Below are 18,970 nucleotides of genomic sequence, written 5' to 3' on the forward strand. Positions count from 1 at the left end.
TCAGACAACACCTTGACCGGATGTTGGAGGCTGGAGCAAGTTGGACAACATTCATCAGATGAAGATGATTTATTTTCCTCAATGAAGTCCAGAAGGTCAGAAGGTACAGGGGAGTTAGAAGGGTACCTAGCCTGTGTCTCAGTCAATATGGATCTGCTGAACGCCTTTCAGAATATCAAAAAACTGTCCCTGAAACTCAATACTGGCCTACCTGCCTCGGCCGCCTGCGAGCGACTCTTCAGCTGTGCTGGATTGCTGTTCAATGCAAAGCTAGCCCGGATGAACTCTACTCATCTTGAAAATCAGCTGCTGCTCAAACTCAACAAGAAGTTTGTAGACTAATGCTCTAAAGGTGGACACAAGTAAAGTAACCAAAGTTTAAGTGGGGCAGCGGTATTTTAACTTTTTATTTTAGCTGTCATGTCTTGACATGTCCTCCCAAAAGTTCTTAAATGTTGTGTTGACATGTTTAATGTTTGACATGTTTAATGTCATTGCACTTATATTTCTAAAGATTCTCCTTTAATAAAAAACAACTAGTTTTTGTATTGGATTTATGACCCCTTGTCCTTTTTTGCACTATATAGGAGCGGCCCCCATCAAGTTGTTGAAAGTAACTAAGTAACTTTTACTTAAAGTACATTTTAAATGAACTACTTTTTACTTTTACTTGAGTAGATTTTTAGATGGGTAATTTTACTTGTACTTAAGTAAAATTTCATCAAAGTAATTGTACTTTTACTTGAGTACAACATTTCAGTACTTTTTACACCTCTGCATTACAGGGAAACCAGCCATCAAGTACATTGAATTGAGTTGTATTATTGTCAACACAAGTTTTTTGTTTTATTTTTCGTTTCAGGCTCTAGGCTCTGTAAAGCGCCTTGAGACAATTGTACTGTTCTAGGGCTATATAAATAAAATTGAATTGAATTTATAAATTATTTAAAAAAGTAAAATTAGTTGATTTTGTTTAATCCATTCTGAGAGTGATTAACAATGATATTAAAATCATAGGTAAAGGTTGTTTAAGTCAAACAATGTCAGAGTAGGTCTGAAATGCCAGGTTTCATTTTGGCCGGTAAAAAATATGATTGGCTGGTCATTTATTTTATCTACCAGGCATTTTGGCTGGTAAGCCAAAAAGTTAATTTCGAGCCCTGGCTGCAATACTGCGTTCCACCAACTTTGGAGAGCACTGTCCGAGGCCCCCGGTACTGGCGTTGCCCAACCCCCAGCTACCGTTCGTTCTGGATATCGATGCCAGTGACGTGGGGATCGGCCTGGTTCTCTCCCAGGAAGGAGAACGGGAGGAACAGGTAATAGCATACTTCTGTCGGCTCCAGGTTGGTCCATCTGATGACATCACAACAGCGAGCAGTGCGGGCCAGCCCGGCCCGGTCAACGGAGAGGCGGTGGAGATCTGCGCACCCCAGCCCAGCAGCACACCCCAGCCACGTAGCGCACCCCAGCCCAGCCTGGTCAACGTAGGGGATGTGGATGCCGTGACACAGATCTGCATAGTCACGGCTAAAGGCTCAGCCTCGCAGGCCGCGTCACCAGAGGACAACCGAAGGGACACTATTGCAGTGGAGGAGCTGCAGGAAGCACAATCCGAATACCCAGTCCTCGCCTGGGTTTTGTCATGGGTAGGTGCGGGGCAACGCCCACCATGGACTGATGTCTCTACACTTGACCCTGAGACCAAGGCTTTCTACTCACAGTGGCCTTGCTTTGTCTCGCACAACGGGCAGCTGCACCGACGCTGGCGGGCTCCTGACAGGCGTCATGATGTTCTCCAACTGGTGGTCCCAGTTTGCGAGCCCGTGTGTTGGAGCTTGTGCACGGTGCAGTGGGGGCTGCCCACTTTGGCATATCAAAAACACTCCACCGCTTATGAGGCCGTTTTTACTGGCCGGGATGCCGATGTGACGCACAACTCTTTGTCCACTGCTGCAACGCCTGCACAGCCAAGAAGGGGCCTACACAACGTTTCCACGCCCCCCCCCCCCCCTACAGCAATATTCAGGCACCCCACTCACTGACCTCCATTCCCTCTCACTGACCTCAGCAACCGCTATGTGATCGTGGCCATGGACTATTTTACAAAGTGGCCCGAGGCATACGTGGTACCTGATCAGACTGCCTCTACAACTGCAGCCAAATTAGTGACTGAGATGTTCTGCCGTTTCAAGGCACCGGAGGAGCTCCACAGTGACCAGTGGCGGAACTTCGAAGCTGAGGTATTTGGCGAAGTCTGTAGGCGACTGGGTATCAGGAAGACATGGACGACGACGCCAACGACGCCGACATTCTGACCAGCCGTCGACAGCAGGACTGGGACTGGGACTGCCACTTGCCCATAGTCCTCTGGGCATACCGGACGGCAGTGCAGGACTCGATGAAGTGCACCCCCGCAGCCCTAATGTTTCGGGAGCCAGAGATTGAAGGAAAACCTGGGATGGAATACTACAGGCAGTTGCGTGAGAGGCTGCGAGAAGTGCATGAAATGGCCAGACAGACAATGTGCGCTGTTGGAGTTCGACAGAAGCGAGCTTATGGGCAAGAGTTCCACACCAGTGACAAGGTGTGGGTATTCTGCCCGGAAAGGAAAAAAGGTATTTCACCTAAGCTTTCGAATCAGTGGGTAGGGCCGTGTGATGTACTGGAAAGACTCTCTGATGAGGTGTTCCGGGTTCGGGTGTTAGGGCGTCGGAAGGTTGTGATCCTCCATCATGATCGGCTGGCCCCGTACCGGCTGTTGGCACAGGCTGGAGCTGAAAGGGCTGCGAAGCAGAGGGCCACGCACCAACACCGGTGCCATCCCCGTCGACAGCTCCAGAGGCTGCGCTGGCTGCTGTGCCGACTGTTGCATCAGCAGGGCACACACCGCAACCACACTGATTGCCAGCACATTTGAGGGACTTTGTGTTAAGGACTTGGGTTGATGAGGACACCAACCAGCCTTAGTGGGGGCTGTGTAGCGTGCCGGCATAGTTATTCCCATAATGCCGCGCGACGGGTGCATAATGTTCTGTGTGTAATGTACTAGCGCTTAACGATGTTCATATACCATGCCAGTTGTTGTTCCAATTGCATGTCTGTTGTTCTCTATTGGGACTGAGTTCTTACAGGTGTGTGGCGGTAATGCAGCCTGTAAAAAATGATCTGTACCAGGGCATAAAGCCTGTGCCATCTTGACATTAGGATTATATTTAGTTAAATAAACTACAACTAATATAACACATGTTTCCGTGATTTGTTACAGTATATATCATATACAATATTATATTAAACACCTAATTATCATGGCGCAACGTGATTAACCACACCGTTACTGTGAAATGTATCGCCTTACCATAAGATCAGCACCATGTATAAATAATGAGAAGTGAGATTGAGTATAAGCACATACATCTCTACCACAGTGACAAGAAGTCTTATCGAAGCAGTTGCTCCCCACCTCGTTGTCAAACATTCCACAGGCGTCTCACAAGACTCACGGTTGCTGAGAAGCTGCGGTGTCGTATGTCTGGTACCTTCTGACTTTTTAGTACCTTCTTACTCATAAGAGGTCTTTACTTATTGGTATCATTTCTCTCTTGGGGTTGACGCAACAGGGATCCGGTGACTGCTATACTGAAACTGAAGATTACAGAGGCAATGAAATAAACTGTCTCTTCATTGGTTTGCCAGATGCATCGGTGAAACTATAGGACATGAGTTGTTGCACAGCTTTGCGAACGCCATCTTTATATCAATTGGACCCAAAGTTGATGAGGAAATTATGGTGAAATTGGTGATTATAGTTCTGATCATCCAGCTGACCATGTCTGGGGTCTCTCCTGCCTGTGGTCGAGCTGAATATCTTATAGGGCAGGAATGCTGCCCTATGTGTGGTCCTGGTAAGTAGCAGTAGTAACTGTGTCATAGTTCATGACATGCTCCTTCGTTACAGCTTTGTTCATGTTGCATCAGTGAGATAAACCTGTCTGATTTATCTATTAACTCCTTATTTACTCATTAAAGGTTATTATGTACGGAGACACTGCACTGAGTTCAAAAGTACGACATGTCTTCCATGCCTGTCATCTACCTACACTGATGCACCCAATGGACTGGCGTCCTGTAAATCTTGCACAGATTGTGACTCGAGTAAGTCAATTATTTCAGCAGTTTTGTTTTGCCCTCCTAATTAGTTTATTTTCTGTGCATTCTATGTATATTATTTATGTTAATTCTTTGCACTGTTGATTAAAAATGTTTTTCAATCAACTTTATAATTACTGTATATCCTAATATAGCTGCAGGTCTAAGAGTGAAGAGGGCGTGCAGCTCCACTTCAGACACACTCTGTGAGCCTCTGGAAGGTCACTACTGTACTGACCCAATCAAAGATGGCTGCCGAGGAGCTGTGGAATACACAAAGTGCTCACCAGGGCAGTACGTCAACCAGACAGGTTAGACAATCCTCCGTAATTACCCTATAGAGACAGAATGACAAAGATAGAAGGGGAGGTGAATACACACACACACACACACACACACACACACACACACACACACACACGCACACGCACACACGATGATGGAGGAAACAAGAAATACAATATGTTGATGTAAGATGTTAGCTACTGAAAGAGTTGTGAATCTGAATCATTACTTCTCAATCGTTCGTTACTATTTTATATCATGATTCTTATTTCATTATTCTTCACTATTTTTATGTATCTTATATGCTTGTGGGTCTTCTAATCAGAATTAAGTTCAAACAGAGAGGTTTCTGGTGAAGTCTGTTTCCTCTATGTCAAACTTTGTGTTCTTGCTGACAGGGGTAGTGCAATTTGTTTTTCTAAAGTTCCAGACGCCTGCAAGATCATTACCCTAACCGTTATGCTGTTATTTTCTGCCTTCTCTGTGAGCAGACATGATGGCAGTTTCTGTATCAGAGTAGTCGTCTCATACATATTCATGTAGGGTTGGGACTATTGATTAACCCCCCCTTCTGTCCACCTGGTAGGATACTTGAACTCAGTCTGTTTCAACCCTTGTCTGATTAGAGACGTGGGTGCGCTCGTGGGATCTCCCTTGATGCGCTTCATTGTAAAGAATAAAAGCTTGTTCCTGATTTAACACCATTTTCTGACTCTCCATTCATCTGTGGTATAAATAAAGACCATCACCATCAACATGTGTCCATTGTGGATGATGTGTGTTTTCCTTTATTTTTGTCTGTCCATGCAGGTACAGCATCCACAGATACTGTGTGTGGTGACTGTGTAGGCGACATATACTCAGATGGATCATTCACATCCTGCAGACCACACACACGGTACGTTCATTCACTTGGAATGTTTCAAGTTCAGCCAGGATTATACACTAAGTTATTTACTCATGCATCTAAAATGTAACTATTTATGTGATCTCTGTAGGTGTGAGTTGATTGGACTTGTCGTCCTAAGAGAAGGATCATCTTCTTATGACACTGATTGTGGTCAAAGACAAAACACTTTTGCCATTGTAGCTGATATCATAGTTGCAGTCCTAGCTGCTACCTGTGGGGTATTTGTATGGCTTAGAAGGAAGAGGACAAGAAAAGCTCAACAAGGTAAGAATGTTCATGTTTCTTATTATTAAATGATTGTTATTATTAAGAGGTACTGTTATCATGATTGCAACTGTTGAGAATATTGATGAAAAGATATGATTGCCTTGTTTTTTTCTTCTCTCGTAACAATTTTTTTATTTATACACATACACACTCACACTCTTTTTAATATTTTTGTTAATTTTGTTTGTAATTTTGTATTAATTGATCTTACTGGTGTATTGTAATTATCAGTCCAGAATATTTACTTTATGATAAGAATATTAAATGCAAACTAACATTTAGTTATAAATTATTATGAATTAGGTCTTTCAATTATTAAATTTCATTTTTTTGTTTAGCAGACACATGTTTGAAATGCGACACACAACAGAAGTCAGGCCGTACTGTAACAGAGGTACAGTTATTCACTAAAGCTTATGTCCATTTCTGTCCTGTCAGGTTGTATTGCCTTTCTGATCATAATGTTAGTATTTCTATAGGAACAAAGAGCATTATGTGAAATAAAAGCAGCAATCAATCAAAACAGTCTGAATGGCTTTTATGACTGTATTAATAATGGTGACGGTGAGTATCCGACTTTTTTACCACTCAGATTCTAAATGTGATTTGTCTTGTAAGAGAATAGTGTGTTAGCGAGTATGAGATGACTATGAGTATGAGTATTTCAGTCAGTTCAGTATTTCATAATTTTGCCATTGCAGTCACCAACTTTATTTTCTTTTATTTAATAGTCAGAGCCATCATGAGATTAATGTTTTGTAAAAAGCTTGCAAGATTACTGAATTAATTCAGTGTTCCCCAGACCACAAATTCTGGCTGTCTTACATGGAGTATAAATGAATAGTTGGTGGACAAGTTCAAAGAGTAATACATGATCTCATCCAGTTTGTTTCTGTCCAGGTGCTTGTGGAACAGACTGAACCAGACAGGACTGCCAAATGACCTGTTCTCCTTCTGGACCAACTGACCACAGTGCCACCGCTCTATTACTGCTGTGCTACACCACCTCACTACTGCAGAGACTGCTGCCCTGAGATGCCAGAGTGGGGACCTGTTCAGAACACCACTTGCTGGATGAGGATGTTATAACTCGATCATGACTTATCACAACTAGGGCTGAACGATTAATTGCATTTACGATTTAATCGCGATATGATAGAACGCAATTTTCTAACCGCAACGTTCGCGATTAAAAACGTGGTCTAAAAAAAAAAATCTTTTCTTAAGATGGTAAATTTTGCACACAGTGTTTAAAGAGTGCATGCCTTGTGTTTATTCTTACAATTACTTTGTTTAAATTACTTAAATGCAGTGGCAAAGCCACCGATTTGTTGTTCTTGATTCTGTAATGAGCAGTTAAATAAAAATGTAAAATATGGGAAATAATATTTTACATTAAATGTATCTAATATTGTGTTGGTCATATTTAAATCATTCATTACGATTTGTTGGGAAAAAAATTAGGATAAAATAAAATAAAATCGCATATTGAATCGCAATCGTAATATTGGGGGGAAAAAATCGCAATTAGATTATTTTCCCAAATCGTTCAGCCCTAATCACAACACATATTGTTTGTGGTATTTCAGCACCTGACTTTCCCTCATGAAGAGGATTACGCTCTTTCTGAAGGAGCTACACTGGACTACTGGAGGATGGGGAGACCAGAGCACACAAGACTGTGCTGTCCCAAGTCCATGTTCCTGAGTAATTTTCTTAAAGGCAGAGTCTGCGATTCGCATTCGGTTTATTGCATGGACAATGTCGGTAATGACCAAATTCTTGCATTAATTTCTGTGGTGTCAACATGCAGGTGGTGGAGCAATTTAATGCTCACTTGAAGAATCTCCCCTACATGTCACAGGAAAAGTAGTTCAACCTCTGACACGGTTTTTCCCCCCCGGAATTCTTTGCATATTGATTTTGCTCCTGGATTGTGGACTGTCGGACCGGATTGGCTGCTAGGGAACGTTATAAGTTATTACATTTTGATTCGGAAATGGATTTGATTACCTGCCTACATTTCCAGCCTGTTTTTGTAATTGAATTCCTGTGTTTGTATTTAATTAAAGCCTCTTCATGTTTTTCTCTTGGCCCTGCTTTGCTCTTTTAGCTGGTACAACTTTAGTTTTTTTTGACTGACACACTTTGAGTGAGGTATTTTTTTGTTGTTTCATAAGCATTACAACACAGATGTTCACCATGAGCGAAAACAACTTTATAGCATTCATATGGCAAGTTCCATTGGCCCACCCAGCAAGGACTTCCACCTTGGTGGATCCTAGTTGACAGCAGGAAGGCAAAGCTGATACTAAAACAGTGGTCTATTACTTCAACATGTGTTTCCATGTCTAAACCTCCTCCTTGCATGCAGATACAGTTTCGTTCAATATAATTTTTGTTTGTTTGACAGTTGAACTGAATTTAATTAAATGCTTGATTTCTTTTGTCCGATGTTCTGACTGATGTTTCTTTGCTGAATTTTCACTTTTACTGTCATAGTTCCCTCTTAGATTTAGCTCCTGTCCTGGAGGGCTGCTGGTTGTTTTGATCCACACCCTCATTAGTTGTGTGCTGCAAGGATTAGTCCTTTTACTTCCCCTTCAAGTCCACTGTATGCCCCTTTACCAATATTCTGCACTGTATGTGTATTTGCACCTTGACTGCAGTGATTCTTGATGTGTGTTGGTGAGATCTGTAAGTGAAGGTGATGGGATAGTGCCCTCCCTGGGTCTCTCCCCCACCCTCCAGTGATCCAAGTGGTGGCCTTACTCCAGGCTGGTGAGCTTCTCCTTCAGACATTTGTATGTTTTAATATATGGTGGAAATGTAACATACCTCAGGTGACCCATCTGTTAAACTCCTTAAATTTGCAGACGACACATCAGTCATCGGCCTCATCCGTGATGATGATGAGTCTGCATATAGGCAGGAAGTTGAGCAGCTGGCCCTGTGGTGCGGTCGTAACAATCTGGAGCTTAACACTCTTAAAACCGTAGCGATGACAGTGGAGTTCAGGAGGAGCCCCCCAGCACTGCCCCCCCCCCCCCCCCCCTCACCATACTCAACAGTACTGTGTTGGCTGTGGAATCCTTCAGGTTTCTGGGATCCACAATCTCCCGGAACCTGAAGTGGAAAACCAACATCAATACCATCATCAAGAAAGCCCAGCAGAGGATGTACTTCCTGCGCCAGCTTAGGAAGTACAACCTGCCTCAGGAGCTGCTGATCCTATTCTACACCGCAGTCATTGAGTCTATTCTTTGCACATCCATCACTGGCTGGGTTGGATCGGCCACCAAACTGGATAAGAACAGACTCCAACGGACAGTCAGGTCTGCAGAAAAGATCACCGGTGCCAACCTGCCCACCATCCAAGACCTGTACACCTCCAGAGTCAGGAAACGGGCAGGAAAAATCACTGCAGACCCCTCACACCTTGGACACAATCTATTCCAACTCCTCCCCTCTGGTAGGCGCTACAGATCTCTGTTCGCCAAACCTCCAGACACAAAAACAGTTTCTTCCCTTTCGCCGTCTCTTTACTGAACAGCTAACACATTGTGGCACTGTGAAATAACTCTGGATCATCGTAATAACCAATGTACAATTACTCCCTCAACCATATTTATTTATTTCACCCTTACTGTATAACCGTCATACTCATACCGTATAGTATTTATTTATTCCTGCACTTTCTGGACTCTCATCTTCTTTGCACTATTCCTCCTTGTATATACTTTTTTAGACTTATTGGACTGTTAGACCATTGCACTGTTGTATTGTTTTGCACTGTTGTATTGTTTTGTGTTGTGATGTATATTTTGTGTAATATTTGTAAGCACACTGAGAGCCACTGCATCAAGACAAATTCATTGTTTGTGCAAACTTATTTGGCCAATAAAACCTGATTCTGAACTTGAGCACCATGTCTGTAAGGTCTGTGCTCTGTCCTTGTTCTGTTTCTTAGTTTGTCTCCCTTGTGTTGTCACGTGTTCTTCGGTTTTGTGTTTGTTTACCTTTTGTTTCCTCGTGTCTGACTCCTCACGCCCCTGCCCTTCATTGTCTGCCCCGCCTTGATTGTTTTCACCTGTCCCTCGTTATCCATGGTGTTGTATATAGTCTGTGTATTCTTGTTACTCGTTGCGTTCTCGTCATTACATGTTATGTTCATTGTGAATTCCTAGTGTTTCCAGCGATTAGCGCTTTTTCTTTGTTAAATTGATTTACTCGTGCTTCAGACCTCTGCCTGTACAACGACTACTCTCCTGTCTATGCCCTATTGGATATGTTTGCTTGGATATTGGACTGATTACCCGTGTACCGAACCATTCTAAGTAAAACGATTATTCTTCACTCTACTGCTGAGTTCTGAGTCGTGTATTTGAGTTCTGCACATCACCCGCAAATCGTAACAATGTCTCTCCTCCTTTCATTTGTGTATAAGAACTTGTGTTTGACGTACTTTCAGTAATTCAAGGTTCAACAGCATTGAGCACAAAGATTATTAACACATTATTTCTATTCGGTAAAAGAAAAAAATTGACCAATCAAGCAGTTGTCATGTGTCCAAAAGCACAATAGCCAGGTAACTAAAAACCGTGAGATAACGAAGGGGCTAATCAGTGGGTTGTTGTACATGGGAGAGCAACAAGTGGCATTTTGTGGGCATGATGAATCCGCTCTAGGTCTGAACAGTGGTAATTTCATTGATCTTGTAAATGCCAGATAGTCATAGATCGTTTCGCCTCACTGAAAGAGAGGATAATGCTCCTGTTGTACAAGTAAATTGGGCAGGAGCTGTATATATTTTTAGATTGTTACTTCGAGTATCGTGTAATGGGGAGATAGCCTACTTAGTGTCTGCTTACAAGGCAGCCCATTTGTCTAATCATTTTTGATAGCCTCTATCGGACGCAGCATGCATTGCAAGACATTTGTTACCTGGATCGTTCATAGTTTGATTTTAAATGTATCGCCGTAGCATAATATTAGCACAACCAGCACATGGCACAGAGTAAAGGCGAAGTTGATGTTGTGTTCTGAGTATTTCGAAATGGGCGTTGACATACTGAGAAGTCTTGTAAGACTAATATTCTAAAACTGATTGTTCCAATCCTTAATTGTGATTGGCTAAATCGCGTTCCATGCCGTTGTAAAATCCAGCTTTACGTGTCAAGTTGTCCTCATAACATTCTATGATAACATTCCATATTACTGTGCATGGAATATTTCAAAGAAAGAAAGACGTTACAAAGCTGTCGCTGGCCTAGAGGGGAGAGAGATTATGGCAGTGACGGGACATAGATAGGTGCGAGTTGTCACTGAAATCGTACTGGCGTCCAAATTACAGCGAGAGGAAGGAGTGGAGCAACATCCTTGCAACATCATCTGGGACACTGAAGCGTCAACATCAAGATACCCCTGTCGCTGCACCAGCAAAGAGGAGCCCGTTTGAAAACTATTTCAACAATTGCACTATTAATGGCGATATACAATTTAATGTGAATAAATAAGCACCCCTTTGTTGTCGGTATCGCAAGTGTTCCATCTGGCTGTTGCATGGCAACGATTTATTTAGGAACTATACTTTGTAGTGGCGGAAGAATGACAGTTTGTTATTAAACTATTTTGTTTCTTAAATGTAATTGTCGTTATTTAATGAAACCATATCAGATATTTGTAGTGACAGTTTTAGAAAAGCAATAAGCCCCGCCTTAAATAGCAGACCCAGCCGTCGGGGTGTCGTGTGTTCGATTTTGTCTTGAAAACTCTTAGATTATCTGGTGGTTCGAGTCCTCCTGCTTTGTGTCTGCTGTTAAGTGCAATCTATTCATGAACGTTGTCAGACTGAAATAGAAAGTGAACTTCAACCGCAAAAGGCTACGTGTAAATCCAAGCTGAAGTCGGCGAATCGAAAGTCAACAATAGAGCCTCCTGCAGGGAAGTTGCAGCTGTAGTTCTGTAACGCAGATCCCAAGAATACATATTTATCGTGTGATCGCGGTGTTGCATCTGTTACAACTCGTTCGATGTCCAACGGCAATGGCAAGGAGGCCAATCGCAACTTGTGGGAGTTGGTAAATGATTGTCTTCATCTTCATTCTTTTTTTCTGAGGTGTTCTGAGTGTGCTTGGTCTGTAAGGCTCTGAGGTGTGTTTTATTTAAATGCTGGCGCTCTGCCTGCTGTCGAGGCCAACTTGACGTTTAACCTCAGTTTAAGATTCTACTCAAATATGGTTTATGGTTTTTGACTTTGTCTGCATTAGGGGGATTCTTTTTTATTTCTTACGTTGCATTACTTTCCTTTTGCCTTTCGGCCTGAATAGTGAATTATAACTGGTCAATATAATACTGAAAGTAAAACCAAGCTGCTCAACCAATTGTTATTCTGAGACTTGTCTGCAATATGCCACCAATAACGAATATAATTAGTGTTGTCAGTGGTGAAAATGCCCTTTAAACTGATCCCAGCTGTTTATGTGAGGAGTGGGAAGGTGGAGTCAGAGTGAGACACCGGGGCAGAAACACCATTAGGCCTACTGTGATGGTGTGCCACCATAGGAAAACACTCATCATCTAGCAAGTGGCCAATCTGATATCTTGGTCAAAGTTTTAAATATCAACATTATACTCCTCACAAGTAGCCCTGAGCAAATGTTGTTACTCAATTGTGTTAGCAAGCATTGGAGCAGAAGTTGATGGCAAACTGCTTTTTACAGGGCATGTTTAAACAGGTAAAGGGCATTAACAATGTAATCCGTTTTGCAAACATTTTGTGTGTAGTCCTGGTTCCTTGTTGCAAAAACAAACTGATTTTTCGAGAAGATTAGTCTTAACCATTAGCCTACTTAGGAGACTTAGTCCAAAAGTGACAGTGGAACAGAACATTTTGTAATCTTAAACAGAATTTTGAAAGAAGTTTTTTTCAAGTTCCAAAGTTCTTGATTATTTTTCATATTTGGCGCAGCACTTCCACCTCTGTTATCTGTATTATACATGATGCCCTGATAACAGGCTTACCAGGTCAGTTATTATCATGACTTTTAAGACTAATTAAGATTGACTCAGGAAGACAAATAAGCTGGTTGATATTAGTAAAAGAACAAAACTTAATTTCTGTCCAGTCTGGTTTGGATCAGCCACTAAACAGGACAATAACAGACTGCAGTGGACAGTAAGGACTGCAGAAAAGATCATTAGTGCCCCCTGCCCACCCTACAGGACATTTACACCTAAAATAACAGGAACGGTCAAAATAAATCACCACAGACGCCTCACACCCTGAACACAACCTCTTCCAACTTCCTCCCTTCTGGTAGCCCCTCTGTATCCCACAGCCATCAAACATAAGAACAGTGATATCTACTGAGACATACCTATTCTCCTTATTCTAGTTTTATTTTCTATTACATTAATATCATACTAAATTGTGTGGCATACGAACTCTACTGTACCCCCTTGCCTTTATATCACACAAATGCATCCTATTGTCTACTGTTCACACTTACACTTTATGTACAGTATATTGCTTGTTTATTTATATATCTATGTAACATGTACCTAATCTGTATATCGTATAGTGTCTAGTCATTGGTGGCCCTTAAAACAATATACAGAGCCACATCATACCTGGCCAATGAAGCTTATTTTGATGACCGTTCCATATGACACGTCCTAACTTGTACCAATCTGACACTAATGCATTTGTAGGAGTTGGTATGTAATGAGCCCTGACAATAGAAAAGCACAAATGAAACTAGAAATAAGAAAATTAAGAGGGCAGTGAAATAAATGGTCTCTTCATTGGTTTGACAGATGCATCGGTGAAACTGTAGGACATGAGGTTGTTGCACAGCTTTGTGAACATCATCATTACGTCAGCTGGACCCAAAGTTGATCATGAAATCATGGTGAAGTTGGTGATTATAATTCTGATGATCCTGCTGACCGTGTCTGGGGTCTCTCCTGCCTGTGGTCGAGCTGAATATCGTATAGGGCAGGAATGCTGCCCTATGTGTGCTCCTGGTAAGTAGCAGTAGTAACTGTGTCATAGTACATGACATGCTCCTTCGTTAAAGCTTTCTTCATGTTGCACCAGTGAGATAAACCCATGTATGATTTACGCATTTACTACTTATTTACTCATTAAAGGTTATTATGTACGGAGACACTGCACTGAGTTCACCAGTACGACATGTGTTCCATGCCCGTCATCTACCTACACTGATGCACCCAATGGACTGGAGAAATGTAGATCCTGCACAGTTTGTGACTCAAGTAAGTAAAATATTGCAGCAGTTTTGTTTTGCCATCCTAGTTTAGTTTTTGTGCTTTCTATGTATATTATTTAGGTCAATTCTTTGCACTGTTGATTGCTATTGAAATGTTTTTCAATCAACTTTATAATCACTGTATATCCTAATATAGGTGCAGGTCTAAGAGTGAAGAGGGCGTGCAGCTCCACTTCAGACACACTCTGTGAGCCTCTGGAAGGTCACTACTGTACTGACCCAATCAAAGATGGATGCCGAGGAGCTGTGGAACACACAAAGTGCTCACCAGGGCAGTACGTCAAACAGCCAGGTAAGACAATCCTCAGTAATTACCCTATAGAGACAAAATGACAAAGTTAGAAGAGGAGGTGAATACACACACACACACACACACACACACACACACACACACACACACTGATGCAGGAAACAAGAAAGGCAATACAGTGATATCTTCCAAATATTTGTCAATCATTATTCTACACTATTTTCTATCATGATTCTCCTTTCATTATACTTCACTATGTTCAAGTGTGTCTTCTAATTAGAATTAGGTTCAAACTGAAAAGTTTCTGGTTAAGTCTGTGTCCTCCATGTTAAACTTGTTTCTTGTGTGTTCTTGCTGACAGTGGTAGTGGAATTTGTGGTATTAAAAATGACCATCAACATCAACATGTGTCCATAGTGGATGATGTGTGTTTTCCTTTATTTCTGTCTGTCCATGCAGGTACAGCATCCACAGATACTGTGTGTGGTGACTGTGTAGGCGACACATACTCAAATGGATCATTCACATCCTGCAGACCACACACAAGGTACGTTCATTCACTTGGAATGTTCCAAGTTTAGCAAGGATTATACACTTAGTTATTTACTTGTGTATCTTAAAAAAATATGTATGTGATCTCTGTAGGTGTGAGTTGATTGGACTTGTTGTCCTAAGAGAAGGATCATCTTCTGATGACACTAATTGTGGTCAAAAACCAAACACTGTTGCCATTGTAGCTGGTATCATAGCTGGTGTTGCAGTCCTAGCTGCTACATGTGGGGCTGTAGGATTTATATATCATAGAAGGAAGAGGAAAAGAAAAGCTCAACAAGGTAAGAATATGAATGTTCCTTATAAAAATATTGTTGGTAATATTAAGGCCTACTGTTATCATGATTGCAATTGTCTAGAATATTGATCAGATTATCAGTCCAGAATATTTATGAAAATATTTACTTCATGATAATGCATATTAAATGCAAACTAACATTTCTGTTTCACTGTCTATTGTAATTCTTCAAATTAGTTTGTATTTATTTGTTTAACAGAAAGAAGTTTGCAAAGCGACACACAAGAGGGGTCAGACCATACTGTAAAAGAGGTACAGTTATTCACTAAAGCTTATGTCCATTTCTGTCCTCTCTGTGTCAGGTTTTATTGCCTTTCTGATCATAATGTTTGTATTTCTGTAGGAACAACGTGAATTATTTGTTGGCAGTGAGGATACAGCAGCAGTCACGTGATAATAATGGTGACGGTGAGTAGCCTAATTCTTTACCACTCACTTTCTGACTGAGTTTGATTTTAACCATACTTCTTTCTTGTAGGAGAATAGTGTGTTACTGAAAGCTTGACATTCTGACTGTTCCTGTGGTTCCTATGAGTGATATATTGCAGGTAACATCCTGAGGAACAGCCAGAATCTCATACTTTTGGTAACACTATTAATTGTGTTTGTCTTTAGGAATTTAAACTAAGACAATAAAGGCATTAAATGTGAAAAGGATATACAAACACCCTTTCATGTAATCCACACAATAGTCATATTTTCTTTAGGAAAATGGCAACAATAATCTCTTTCTCTCTCTTAACCCATATACCCAAACTGTTTTTTAATCTTGCCATTGCAGTCCCGTTTTCCTTCTGGACCAACTGACCACAGTGCCACCTCTCTATTACTGCTGTGCTACACCACCTCACTACTGCAGAGACTGCTGCCCTGAGATGCCAGAGTGGGGACCTGCATACCATGATCAGAACACCACTTGCTAGATGAGGATGTTATAACTCATGTCTTATCAAAACACATATTGTTGTGGCATTTCAGCACCTGACTTTTCTCATGAAGATGATTATGCTCTTTCTGAAGGAGCCACACTGGACTACTGGAGGATGGGGAGGCCAGGCCACACAAGACTGAGGCGTCCCAAGTCCTAGTCCTGAGTTTGATAAGAAAAGCAGGGAAGAATCAGACCTTTTGGTGGTCCTGGAAAATCAGTCCCTGGTGTCTTTTTTAAAAGATAGATAGATAGATAGATAGATAAATACTTTATTAATCCTGTGGGGAAATTCTGGTATGTCAGAGTAAGTGGTAAACCTCCTAATAAAATAACCCCCATTGGTTCATTCTCCTAGCAAAACAACGTCAGAGGGCTCTTCTATTAGGAGGTTTACCATTTACTCTGAGTTAACTTGTCCAGGTTTGTCACTAAACCACGTACCACGAAGACCCCCCTGGCTCTGTAAATGGGAAACAAACAAAGTAGTTCACACCAAACTATAAACAATCCCAGCCAATCAACATGATGCTTCAGGAGCTTGGAAGGGAGAGGTGAAATTCGATTGGCTGTTGAGCACAAATTTCAACAACCTTTCGCCAAACCGAATCGCACACTGCATCTTTAACATGCTTTCAGTCAGACACAAATGTAGCCAAATGCAGAGAGAAAGTACTAAAACTGAAACTATAACTTGCATGTACTAAAGGAAATACTAGTTCTTTTGTATTAATTTAAAACAAATATAAAGTAAAACATTAGAAAGTTTTAAAAGATATTGAATGCATGCACAGAGAGAGAGGGGGAGGATTATAACATCCAACTTGATACACTAAAATCTAGCAAATTCTAATACCAGTTACATTATATTGATATAAGTTAGTAGTTTCTCATCTCTCACTCACTCACTCCGAGGGTAATAAAAGTCAACTGTACAACTAAATAAAAGTCCACCTGGTCCACTTTCTGGTCTTCACTTTTCAGATCACTCATCAGCGATGGTTGACACCAAACTGATTGTGTATTGACGGCCACTATAAAAGGCAGACTCAATGCTGACAGATAGGGCTGGCAGTAGCAGCGCTGAAGCAGAGACCTTGAGGGTCTTTGCTCCCTTCTCTGGAACACAGAGGTATCAATAATTTAAATCACAACACAAGATATTGCTGACTATAAATTCAATTTTAAATGATTTGGTATTCTCTTAGTTAGATCCTCCATCATATCCTGAGTCGAAGGAATGCATTGATTCTGGTATTGTTAGGGTGAAAACAAACAGGTTTAGCATTGATCCAGCTTGTTGTTAAATAACACTGAGGATATTGCTGTTAAAATATCACCTTTAAATCTGTTTCTCCATCATATCCCACTCGTGTCTGTGACACAAACATGGTCTAGATTAGATAAAGCTGTAGATCCATGAAGGATCTGGCCACTAGGGTGCAGTATAACATGAAATGGGTCTCCACACACAAACACTGTGTTCTGCTGTGGGGAGCAGTGGGAGAGGCACACACAGGAGGAGATCGTACTGACAGAATGTACTGATTCTTATGACCCCTGACCTCTCAATGAGACAAGTAGACCACCAATGGCTCATTAAAAGCAAAGTTAACAACCAGACACAAAATGGCAAACAAAATAAAGCTACATAGCTTCAATATTCTTGGTTATGAATACTTGACAGGCAATTAACTGTCAAAACATGCACCCTTTCTTCTTGTAGTCTCTAGATCCTTCAAAGATTCCAACTTCTCCATCCTGACCACATCTGGTGCCCTGCCAAGTGCCTTCTGCCTGCACCCACAAAACCTTCATTGCCATCAAACCTCAGTGGGCACCACATGCCTAATAGGCAAGATGGACATTTGAGCAGCTACCATAACACTTCCACCAACATGCTTTGCAGATTGTTAGAACTTAGCTAGTTACATAAATCTATCCAATGGTATCATGGCTTGGTAGCAAACAATTACATTAACATTAATTTGTCTCTACATCAGATGTCAGTTATTTCATTACAATTGTGAATGCAGAATAAATTGTGCACATATGGAATGCCATGTTATGCATAAAATGTATTACAAAAAAATGTAATATTATATAGGATTAATGAATCCTGAAGTTAAAGGCGTTGTTATGGCATTTGAAGGCCACCGTAGGTACCCGTACACACTTGTAAAGGGAAGGATATTCAGCTCACCACTAGACGGCACTAAAAATTACACAATGTACCTTTAATGTTTTGTTCCTGTCAACTATTGCCTCTACTGCTGTTACATTAGAAAGGGGTGAATATTTACCTGTAATTCTCTTCCTTTGGAACTTTCCTGATTAGGTGAGGAATCTGACCAAGGGTGAGGATCTAATTCGAATATAAAAGACTGTATTGGTAATTCAAAAACTAGGGCATCATTGTGAGAGGGTGAAATCCCTCCTCCTTCTCACCATGGCCCAAAAGGGGAGAAGGACTTGATGAAACGTAGTAGTGATGTACAGAACTCAAATGCTTGACTTGGACACAGCGATGGGGAGAGAGAATAAACTTTTACTTGCCATGGTTCGTTACACGGGTAGGCAGTCCAGTATTCAGGCAAACAATCCAACAAGGGCAAAGGCAAAGGGGTAAACGTTGTACAGGCAGAGGTCGGAAGCACGAGTAAATCAATTAACAAGGAGAAAAAAGCTGATCGCTGGAAACACGAGGAAATAACAATGATCGCTGACAATGAGCAAAACAGACAATGAACATGCCATGAAAATACAATGACGTGAACGCAACAAGAAACAGGAATACACAGACTGGATACAATCCATAATGAGGGACAGGTGGAAACAATCAAGGTGGGGCAGACAATCAAGGGGGGAGTCAGACACGAGGAGACAAAGGTAAACAAACCAATTATTGGTATTTAAAAACTGGTACGTCACAAAATATAGATAGTTACATTACATTTGTTGTCCAGCAACCCCAAGTGTGAACTGTCATGGCCAGGTGATGAGACTGCACTGTTAGCTGCAAGCCAGTCTGTGGAAG

The 18,970-nt window shown here is 41.4% G+C and overlaps 1 protein-coding gene and 1 long non-coding RNA gene across 2 annotated transcripts; both read left to right on the forward strand.

Annotated features, from left to right (window-relative positions):
- Positions 1-3,156: 3,156 nt before the first annotated feature.
- Positions 3,157-15,052, forward strand: LOC105891659 (tumor necrosis factor receptor superfamily member 14-like). The gene is made up of 6 exons (XM_042707541.1): positions 3,157-3,905; positions 4,030-4,155; positions 4,311-4,460; positions 14,615-14,702; positions 14,801-14,931; positions 15,036-15,052. Exons 1-6 carry the CDS (start codon positions 3,788-3,790, stop codon positions 15,050-15,052), a joined length of 630 nt encoding a protein of 209 aa, XP_042563475.1. The 5' UTR covers positions 3,157-3,787.
- LOC116220366 lies at positions 5,181-5,500 on the forward strand. Its single transcript, XR_004163612.1, has 2 exons — positions 5,181-5,332; positions 5,433-5,500. It is a non-coding gene; the product is annotated as an uncharacterized LOC116220366 (long non-coding RNA).
- Positions 15,053-18,970: the final 3,918 nt, after the last annotated feature.

Source organism: Clupea harengus, chromosome 4 (assembly GCF_900700415.2).
Source record: "Clupea harengus chromosome 4, Ch_v2.0.2, whole genome shotgun sequence".
Classification (NCBI taxonomy): domain Eukaryota; kingdom Metazoa; phylum Chordata; class Actinopteri; order Clupeiformes; family Clupeidae; genus Clupea; species Clupea harengus.

Coding starts and splice junctions, on each gene's coding strand:
- LOC105891659 (XM_042707541.1), top strand. CDS start 3,788: ATGGTGAAATTGGTGATTATAGTTCTGATCATCCAGCTGACCATGTCT. Junction 4,461..14,614: donor GCAGTACGTCAACCAGACAG/GTTAGACAATCC, acceptor CTGTCCATGCAG/GTACAGCATCCACAGATACT. Junction 14,703..14,800: donor TCCTGCAGACCACACACAAG/GTACGTTCATTC, acceptor TGATCTCTGTAG/GTGTGAGTTGATTGGACTTG.